The sequence below is a fragment of the Diplotaxodon limnothrissa genome, linkage group LG11, assembly GCF_057381915.1.
Source record: "Diplotaxodon limnothrissa isolate DT_005_m linkage group LG11, D_limnothrissa_male_GT1.1, whole genome shotgun sequence".
Lineage (NCBI taxonomy): Eukaryota > Metazoa > Chordata > Actinopteri > Cichliformes > Cichlidae > Diplotaxodon > Diplotaxodon limnothrissa.
In genome coordinates, this window is record NC_140606.1 from 28,649,766 (window position 1) to 28,660,524 (window position 10,759).

Sequence of the window (10,759 nt, forward strand, 5' to 3'; positions counted from 1 at the left end):
GGGGGGGAAAAAATACAATATAATAGTTTTTGGGAAGGTGGCATTTTTTGTTGTTAGGACCTGGAGTATCGTTTTTTGTAAAACAAAAATCTGACACTGCAGAAAAAATAGAAATGCATGAAAATGAATGTCACTGCTATATCATTGGCCCATCTCTGGGCCTAATAAAAACAATGATCAAATGCATCTTGAAATGTTTTTTATGGAAATTGTTTTTGTTTGGCTGGGGGGATTCAATAAAAATCAATGGAGTTATGTAAACATACTGGCCTTTAAAGGGTTAAAATCCCGAAACTGTAATTAATATTTAATATATACAGTTCAGGCTGAAGTATTTTTAAAAGACTGAGTGATTTAAAGTGGAAAAAAACATTATTGCATAGTTTTTTTACAGCAGTTTTTGGGAATCTGCCATTTCTTGTTCTTAGGTTAAAAAAAACTTTTTAATCATCTAAAGCTTTGATGATTGTGGCTGTGTCTCTGTGTTAAATAACGAGCTGACATTTTCCTCAGGACGCGATCAGCTCAACGGCCCTCGAGTTACCTGCATACATCCTGCTCACCTGTCAGCTGTTTAACACCTGCTGCTAATTCAAGAAACACGCCCACGTTACCTGGTGATAGTCACAGTTTAACTGGACAGCCGGTGCTCGATATAACGCAATGCCTGCGCATTATTCTGCACAAGATAAGTAAATATAGTTTGTTTCCTGAGTGCAGAGCTGCTGGAGCTTGTTTCCCTACAGAGCACTTTGTAGGTGAACCCACTTTATCAGCGACTGATGTCCAATCACCGGCACACAGCTGAAATCTCCACTGAGTTTTAGCTTGGAAAACTAACACTGCACATCACTCTGAACACACCATCCCCACTGTCAAATATGGTGGCGGCAGCATCATGCTCTGGGGGTGCTTCTCTTCAGCAGGGACAAGGAAGCTGGTCAGAGTTGATGGGAAGATGGATGGAGCCAAATACAGGGCAATCTTGGAAGAAAACCTCTTGGAGTCTGCCAAAGATTGAGACTGGGGCGGAGGTTCACCTTCCAGTAGGACAACGATCCTAAACATAAAGTCTGGGCAACAATGGAATGGTTTAAAACAAAACATATCCATGAGTTAGAATGGCCCAGTCAAAGTCCAGATCTAAATCCAATCGAGAATCTGTGGCAAGATCTGAAAACTGCTGTTCACAAACGCTGTCCATCTAATCTGACTGAGCTGGAGCTGTTTTGCAAAGAAGAATGGGCAAGAATTTCAGTCTCTATGTGCAAAGCTGGTAGAGACAAACCCTAAAAGACTGGCAGCTGTAATTGCAGCAAAAGGTGGTTCTACAAAGTATTGACTCAGGGGGCTGAATAATCACGGGTGGAGGCCTGTAAAAACATTTGTCCCTCATCATCTTTTTGGACTTTTTTCTAGGTGTTTTTTTTTTGGGCTGTAATTGCTGATAACATGAGGTGATGTCCTTTACTGGTCCCTGAACTCACTGCCAGGTACTGTGGAGTCCAGTTGGCATTTAACTCCTCAGGCTGGGGGACAGCACCTTTTCTGCCATAATATATCAGGATGAAATCCTTGGACCAACTGTCAGACCCTACAGTTGGTACAGGGAGTCCTGGGATCCTCTTGGTGCATGACAGTGCCCAGCCATACAAACTACTGAGCACCTTTTTGAGCTGTTGAGATAAAACTTTTTTCAAGCAGTTTATGAGCCTCTTGGTCAGCTGGGGCCTTTCTGCATGAACCCTGTGATGGACTGGCAACCTGTCCAGAAGATTAACTGCAAATGAAACCAGAGCATCCACTTCCGTCCTGTGAAAAATAATTGTTCCCGAGGGGAGGGGTCTATTCTAGGGAACAAGACCCCTATTCACAGGACAGAAGGTTTTTTGGGGTTTTTTTTTACCTTCATTTAGAAGGAGAAGGCAGGGCAGGCTTCATCCTCTGGCCAGGCGGTTTTTTGTTGTTGTTGTAAACCTTTTTTCTTTTTTCTATTTTTTATTGTTTTCCAATACATCCCTAATTTATCCTTTCAACTTCTACCTTGTGCTGCTGTAACAAGGGAATTTTGTGGTCTGTGGTTAAAGCAGCATGGACTTGTATCCAAAGTGTCACACAGTAAACCAGACAGAAAGGAAGATTTTAAAAATGTGTTTATTATCACTTTTTCAGAGAAGATCTTAACTAGAAACCATATAAAAGAGAAAAAAAAGATCTTGAATTTCCAAAAGAATTAAGAAATTAATAATCAAGTATGCAAAGAGCAGCCTATAAAAATAGTGGTACAGTGTCCTAGACAATAGTCTGTTTTAGCAACTATGCATGTAACAGTATGCTAAGTATGTGTAGTATAAATGGTAGAAATGCTCATTTGGTCTCAGAACGCCGGCAGTAGTTGAAGCTAGAAAACTCGGTCAACATTTTACATTTCATTTTGTCTTACAAACATTTAAGTGTTGCACGAATCGTTTCTGTTCAGTGACCGAATGCCACGTCTGCTGCTATCTCACCAATATCCCGAACAGCCCAGCGACAGTGGGGTCAGCAGCGAAAGGCCATACAAGCTTAGGAGATAGGGCACCTTTTCCTCTTCTTCTGGCTTGAGAAGTTGGTTGCTTTGGTGATGGCACTCATGATAATTTTGGAGATGCACTGTGGAGTCTCTTGTGAGGACGATTTGCAGCAGCGGCGGACAGTACTGGGAACAGCCCTCTTTGATGCGCACAGCTTCTGTGACATTTCTTCAAGCTGATGTCATGGAGAGATCAAAGGCAGAACAGCAGCGGGAAATCAGAACTCTCTGTTCAAATTTTAAATGTTGCTAGGCCAAACTTTTTTTTTGCAATTTGTCTTATTTTTGCAGACAAACTTCCCTTTTAATGGCTTTTAATGGGACTTACCAGTCGCGCAGAGCAAGCGGTCTTCTCTTCTTCCTGCAGGGGGCAGCATTGTGTCACAAAGTCCTTAAGAGGAAACCCAACAGGGAATCTAAAACACAGTCACATTGATGCAAATGCATCTCATGTTAGACTGCCCACAGATTATATACTTAAACAAATGTGTTGACATTTCACAGAGCAAAATGAATAGAAAAAATGGAAAAAACATCAAAAGAAACAAAAATAAATTATAGGAAGATCAGATCAAAGAAAAAATGCAATAAATAGTGTCTTACTTCTTCTTGATGGTTTTGTGAGTGTCACATATCTTGTTCAGCGACACTTCCTCATGAGCAGAAGTCACATTATAATACGGGTCTGGAGACATCTGCTGGAAACAGCTGTATTTATCACTTTGGTTCAGACAGCAGGGGTAATTCACCCGTCCTCTGTTCTCACGCAAGCAGAACTTGTTCAGTTCCTCACGCCACTGAAATGAAGAGCAAGAATGAAGTGTCACGACATGGAAACTACTCAGTTAAGCGAAAATGTGTATTTTTAGCTGCTATTCTTTTACCTTCTGGTCAGCACAGTTGACTTTAGTCTTCTTATTTTTGCAGCAACTTTTGAATCCCTTCTCTATAAGATTAACGGTCTTCGCCTGAAGAGCCACCATTTCATAGCCTGAACGTGGGAGGCACTTGATGCTGTAGGCGGGGCGAAGCCTCTGGTTGTGACACACTGATTCAATGGTATCTGCGGTGGGTCGTCCAGGAGGAAAGCTGATGTCAGCAGCTCGGGGAGTAGATAGTTTCTTGGTCTTCCTTTCTATGAGGGCTATGGGAACAGGGCCGTGTGTCCTGCAATGCATGAGGCATAAGGTCAGACACAGACATGCCTCTTACGGGCTCAGGATGAATTCAGCATAACGGAAATGTGTTTTGCAATATGAAGCTACTTTTTCTCTTTGCCTTAAATGATAACCTGACATTACTTCTTCTACAGGACTCTTCTCTTCATTGCAATTAAACTTTTGAACTTGACAGATGATGCACGCCCAACAAAATCAATATAAGCAAGTGCACAATAACATCTTTCCACAGTAATAGAATCATTAGTACTATCATTTGCTGTAAAGTGTATTGTTAGATTAATACATAAACATAAATGCAATGTAGTGATAACCATCTCAGCTACTGTATTAAAAATGGTGCCTGCTGCTATGCATTTTTAATGGATTCATTCTAAGTTTATAAGAATTATTAATTTGTTGAAAGGCATAATTACACACAAATCAATATACATTTATGAGTACAATATTTTCTTTCTATTAAACGATCTAAAAAATTACTTAATGTACCTTAAAAGTACTGCCTTTAGTGGCTGAGGCAGCAAAGTATTTATGGTTTAACCTTGGTACTGTTTATTGAGACTGACGGAGAACAAATGCATTATCCTCTTTAATCCGAGTGAGCAAAAATATTGATAATCATTTTTTTTGCTTTTCTACGCACCTCTGGCAAGTGTTCGGGTTAAAGGTGAATTCAGCGGTAGAGGGAAGAGGTTCCACTGGCAGCCCCTGTGTCGGCCCGTAGTTTGGGTTTGGAGCATCATTGCTGAAGCAGTTGAGCCTTTTGTTGTTGTCGTTTATTTTACAGCAGTGATACCAAGGATGCTTTATTGAAAGGTCCTCCTCACAGTACTTTTCAACTGACAGCTCCCACTTGAGTAAGCACAAAACAGAGTAACACAGACAGTCAGGGTGCACAGTGTGAATGAAATTCTTCAATAATAACATGAAGTCTGCACCTTGTCTGCTACTTATTGAATAAATTCACCACCTGAAGTTATGTTGTCAAGAGACAAATTAGAAAACAAACAAGAAGCTGCTAAGGTAACGCTCACTGAGGAATTCAACATAGTTTTGATGCTCGTGCCAAGGCCTGTCCGCCTGTTATGTCTGCCTGGGCTGATTAAACGGGCTTATCGACTGAAAGCGCTCAAGGTTTTCAACTTTGTTTTTAAAAAAACAAAACCCAAGTACCATCACCTCTGCAATGTGAAGAATGTTTCATGCTCCAATTATGTTCAGGTCCAATTCATAAAGTGGTTGAAAAAAATGCTGCTTTTTCTACATTTACAGACTCAAAAATGAAAAGAATATGAGTGCAATAAAAAACTGTATATGTTACTGTATATTATTAGTGCATTGTTCCTAAACAGCACAAATTGTGTTTTTTATTACATGGATGTAGAGAAAACACTACTTCCCTATTCTGAAAAAAAAACCCCGAATCATCAGCAAAAGTAAGAGAAGAGGAACTCAAGCAACAAACACAGGTCACCATGACATCACTTTATATTTACGCAGAGCTAAAAAAGTATTGCTGAATTAGCTATAAGAGCTGTTGTGAAAACATACAGCCTGTGTGGCGCAACACAGGGTCACTTCTCTCTCCCACATCTGGTTGTCTTTGCAGCATGTGCTCAGCCAGGCCTCTGCATTATTCACAGCAGAGGCCCTCAACTTGTCAACTCCGTAGCCTGAGTCAGGAAAGTAGGATGATGGGTAGCGCGGACGAAGGTCGCTATAGTCACAGATGGCTTGGAGATTCTCTGACGTTGGCCGACCGAGAGGAAACTGAACGTTATAAGTTGTCGGAAGAGGACCGCTGTAAGAACGGGGACCAACAGTTGGTGGGCCTGCAGGGGAAAGACCACAGTCGGCACTTTTAGCAGTAGAACATAGTACAGAAGGAGCAAGTTTAAAAAAAAAAAATGTAAGTAAAGTAGATGCATACGTCCTCTTGGTCTTGGTCTGAAACCTAAGAAAACAAATAACATTTTTTTAAAAAAAAATCAAACAAGAGAAGGCAAGAAAGATTCCCTGACCCAGGTGGTACTTATGAGTAGGTAAGTACAGTACTGTGCAAAAGTTTTGAGCCACTTGAAAAATAAATTGCAGACCTTCTGAAGTTTTTCTTAGGACCATAGCTGCCTTTTTTTTTTTTATCACAATCCAGTCTTTTTTTAATTTTAAATTATGCCACTAATCATTGACCTGGGAATCATTCAAGTATAAACAGGCTCTACAAAAAATGACAAAGGTTACAAAGGCATAAAATTGTATTTTTACATTAATAAGCTGATTCACAAAGAGCTATTAGCTGAAAACTGGAGACATATCTCAGCATGGTGTGCGGTGTGTCCTTAAAGAATTGGAAGAAACTCTTAACAGAGAATGGACCAAAGGCAGCCAAAATACAAAGAAAAGCTTTGAGTGTGCTTTTAAGAAGCCTGGAAAAGTATTCCCGAAGACTACTTAAAGACATTCCATGGTGTTGCACACTACTGTGAATATCTGCTCACCTCTCTGCCTTGGTTGAGGCTGCACTGGCCGCTGTGAATCTGGGAAAACAGCAAAAAACCACAAAATATATTAATTTAATTGGGGGGGGGGTATGTAGTGCATTTATGCCAAAACATTATAACTAGAGGTAAGACGATAAACGGTGCCCATACCAAAGTGATCTCTCAAGTCCATCTCTTTCTGCATCTCTAAAGATACAAAACATAATACCAGATTTTTATATACATTATTTTAAATGAAGTAAAACACTAAAACAGACAGAAAGACACAGCTTTATATTTTTTTTTAATTATATTTTAGTTCTGTACTCAAACTGGGCCACAACTAACTCAACCTGGCTGCAAATAACCTTAAAACAAGAGTGGTGGGCTCTTTCGGGGTTTAGAATGTCACTTCCATAAAAAGAGAGAAGAAAAACAAGACTATCAGTACATTTTCTAACCTTCTAACCACAGAAGACATTTCACTGCAATCATAAAACAAACCGGTTAAAAGAAGACTTTCATCTCAAAGTCCTAACATTCCTCTTGAAGTGAGAGCTGGCCAAATACAAGTATGAGCATGTGACGTTATAATTGGTAGCTGTGGAGATGTTGCGCTAATATGTGAATGCGCGCGCACACACCTTGCATCAGTTGGGGAATGTCAAAGGTGACCTCGCGCTGCTCAAAGAAGCGCTCATCTATAATGTTGCAGGCGGCACACAAAGGAGAGACAGAGAGAAAAAAGAGTGAGACAAAGTTACATAACCATAACTACGCATGTTTTTTTTTTTTGTTATTGTTTGTTTGTTTATTACTACTGAGAGCGAAAAATGATGGAAGTATTGAAGAAGTCAGATCCTTCATCGGAAAAAAAAACTGTAAAAGGTAGAGTGGGACAAAATAAGAGAAGTTTTGGAAGTTTTATAAACAAACAAACAAATAAAAATGTTATTTTATACGTGCATCTGTGTGTAATCTATAAAAATACACGTGAGACATGTCTGAAATGAAGAACTTGAATCAAAGTGCTCAGAGCAGACTGCTTTGTATAAAAGTCTACCTGGCACCAGATCACTGCAAAATAGACGCTCCCACTGCAGCAGGAGCGATCAAACATGGAGCTGGGCAATCGGCCATGAAGCAAACACGAATTCCCTGCGTGGATTTCTAGTTGGAAGCAACAAAAAAGTAGTGTACCAACCTTCGGATGCTGAGCTCAGTAAAACCAAGAGCAAAGCGGTGGAACAGATTAGCGCCCAAGTCGGACCCATTTTGGACCTGATCGTGTCCGTGCCGTGCTATGCGTGCTTTATGTTCTGCAGCTGCAGCTGACTGTCCTGGCAGAGTGCGCAGAGGCCGCCCAGGAAAGCACGCTCCGCGGGGCAGCGCACAGACGGGCCCGTTAATTGGTCCAACACAAGCCGCTGCGCTGTCTGTCTGAGGAGCAAAAGCCCGCAACAGGACAAAAACTTTTTACGATTGTTGTGGGATTTAAGGGAGCGGAAAAAAGGTGGGAGGGAAGGAAGTTTTTTGACATGACTCATTGGTGATGCGTTCAAATTCCTGGTGCTGTTTAATGGGAATGTATGGAACCCTTATGTGGAAAAGCTCAGCTTTAGCATTTTTTCCTGCTTAAAAACTTAACATGGAGAGGAAAAGAGAAAACTTTTCAACGAAAATAAACCAAACAAAAACATAGGCAATCTTGGAATAGCAATACAAATATGTCTTGTAAAATAACGTATAAAATACAGTTTGTTAAATAGAAAGTGTTAAAACAAAGTATGTTTATGCTTTCCTATTTCTCAAGGCTACTGAGAACTTAATGCAACACAGTCTGTTTTTCTTAAGGATCAGAAGCTTGTCCTTATCATGTATCAGATGTTTACTTGGTCTTGATGTTATCTTGACCTATATACTGTGTTTACATTGAAATACCACAGTGTGAGACCATAAATGCCAATACTCCCATTAAAGCTGGCTGACTGAAAAGAAATCCTTTAAATTATTTTTTTTTACAAAGCAGCAGAGCCTGAGTAATCCTTATTTTAATAATAGGCGAATCATTCCTAGCTCAGTGATTGTTTTGCTTATTGCCTGATAAATGACAAATTCCATCCAGAGTTTATGCTCTGGATTATGGCAACTTCCTGCCTCATGAGAATGAGTTTCCATAGCTGTCATCGACACCGCAAACACAGTCGTCAGGGTTATTTGTCAGACTTTGTGGAGGCCTGTCTAGACACACAATACTAAATATTTATCTCTGTGATGATTAAACTGATCATCACAACTTTTGTTTTATTGTAATAGATGTGCGAGTTTGCTTTTTAGTCAACCATTTTTAGAAAGTTCCTCAACTAGAAGCATAGAGGAAGAGATTTCAGCTTTCGGGTCCCTCTTCTGTTGAACCAGCCACTAGATTTGGGAGAAAGACACCTTCTCTGCTTTTAAGCTTAGGCTTAAAACTTTCCTTTTTAAGAAAGCATATAGTTCGGGTTGGATCAGGTGACCCTGACTCCTCCCTTAGTTAAGATGCAGTAGGTCTAGGCTGCTGTCACGACGTACAAGGTGGACTCACGCGCAGGACTCCGGGGATGATGTACACAAGAGAATTTATTACAGAACAATGTCCAATGAGTTTATATACACAGATACGGGGCAGTGCTATGTACAAAAGGTGAGGGGGGCAGGGGTCCGGGGAAAATCCAGGGGAACACGCTCGTTTCTCTCCACACAATCCAGACACGAATCCACTCGCACACCAGGAAAACAGTCCAGGGAATCTGTACACAAAGAGACGCTTGTTAAATGCTAAACACACACTGCATGGGAAAATACTTGCTGGGGCGCTCGACTTTCACTGACGCGATTCTCACAACGATCCAGCGAAGAACAGCTGTTGCTTCCCGTCTTAAATACCACACTGATGAGGCGCAGGTGTTTCTTCCTCCGAGGGCGTGGGCCAAGGGCGTGAACCCATAATGAGTTCAGCCCTGGCGAGAGAGAGGAGAAGAGAGAAAGAGGGGGAGACAGCTGATCAGCGACCAGCTGAACCCCCAGGCCGTGACAGCTGCTGAGTGTTTCATTGTCATTCACTTTGTGTTACAGTGTGTATTCTTGTCCCGTCTCCCACACCTCACCCCCAAATGATCATGGCCTCTCCCTGAGCCAGAATCCTGCCAGGTATTTCTTCCTGTAAAATGGAAGTTTTCCCTTCCCACTATCGCCAAGTACTTGCTCACAGGGAGGCATTTGATAGTTGACATTTTCAATCTATTACTGTAGGATCTCTACCTTACAATATAAAGTGTGTTGAGGCAGCTGCTGTTTAGATTTGGTGTTGTAAAATTGAAATCAAATCAAAGAAGTTGGAATATGAAGACACTTCATAAAATAACACCAGGATTCAGTATCAAGGTAATGCAGTGATGTGATGGTTAACTTTATATGACAGAGATATGAAAAGCCTTGCTGTCCTTGTTATGTCTCTAATCTGTAGAGATTAGGTCCAGGGTCATCATGGCCTCAGTGTATGAAAGAATGACTGGAACACAGCTTCTCCAGCCAGTTTAATTCTCCTTCAGTTCTCCTTTGCAGTTCAAATAAACTTTAATACTGACTATTGGACATATGTTGTTTACCCAGGAGGAGTATTTTTCTTTTGCTGCTTTGGCTGCAGCTTTGTCGAGTCAAACAAATACGAGTATTAAAGGTGGTGCTGGTGAGTGCCGGGAGCTGTACGAAAAAGCTGAAATTCCTCTTGGAGGTCAGGGTTATGGAAAAATAAACAAGCCCCGCTGATACATCACAGCCTGTCATGGATGTTTAAGAAAATTAAAGGCAACAATTTTCTTTTTCTTTTTTTTGCTTTGACAGCCTCTAACAGTAAATGGTTCTCTGGTAAAAAGGAGTTTTGGGTAAGTCATGTGTCAGTGGAAATGAGATATACAGAACTGCAAAAACATCATAATATTGTTGAAAATCCCACGCCCTGCCCAGCTTTTGGGGGTGGCACTGGACCCAATCAGAAGCCTGGATCAGACATCTGTTCTGTCTTGCGTGCTGCAGCCTGCGAGCAAGCATGCTATGATGTCTTTTTTAAAACGACACTAAAAATGTGTTTGATATGTTTTCTAAGTAAGGTTTCGCATTTTTCTTATGTTTGTTTCTGCATCATTTCAAAGTTAAATTAGTTCCTTATTAAAGTACAACCCTCCTTTTTTTATTTGACTCTTAAAAGTTCTGTTTTAGTCATCTGCAGCAGTCATCTGTACCAGTCGGTTACCTCATCTAAACCACTTAACTGCTCACTCTCATTGTTTCACTGGTGTGTCAGTGCAGAGGTGCTTACTAAAGCCTACACACCAGGTTAGTCTGTTTTCTGCATGGTTCCTGGAGTTGAGTTGGAGCACTTAGACACTGGATGCAGATCAGAGAGTTCACAATAATAAAAAAGAGACCTAGGAGGGGAGCTCAGCTGAGAAAAATGCCCTCATGCACACAGGACTGTTAGTATTATAAAG

At 40.8% G+C, this 10,759-nt stretch overlaps 1 protein-coding gene across 2 annotated transcripts; it reads right to left on the bottom strand.

Moving 5' to 3' along the window:
- Window positions 1–2,261: 2,261 nt before the first annotated feature.
- Window positions 2,262–7,680, bottom strand: ecm1b (extracellular matrix protein 1b). Of its 2 annotated transcripts, XM_085365647.1 has the most exons (11): window positions 7,435–7,680; window positions 6,875–6,931; window positions 6,402–6,437; window positions 6,249–6,287; window positions 5,681–5,704; window positions 5,302–5,582; window positions 4,394–4,602; window positions 3,457–3,739; window positions 3,176–3,369; window positions 2,901–2,988; window positions 2,262–2,748 (listed from the first exon to the last, which is right to left on the bottom strand). In XM_085365647.1, exons 1-11 carry the CDS (start codon window positions 7,502–7,504, stop codon window positions 2,566–2,568), a joined length of 1,464 nt encoding a protein of 487 aa, XP_085221773.1. In that variant the 5' UTR covers window positions 7,505–7,680; the 3' UTR covers window positions 2,262–2,565. The 2 variants fall into 2 exon arrangements, with proteins under 2 accessions (XP_085221773.1, XP_085221774.1); XM_085365648.1 differs by lacking the exon at window positions 5,681–5,704.
- Between the last annotated feature and the right edge of the window lie 3,079 nt (window positions 7,681–10,759).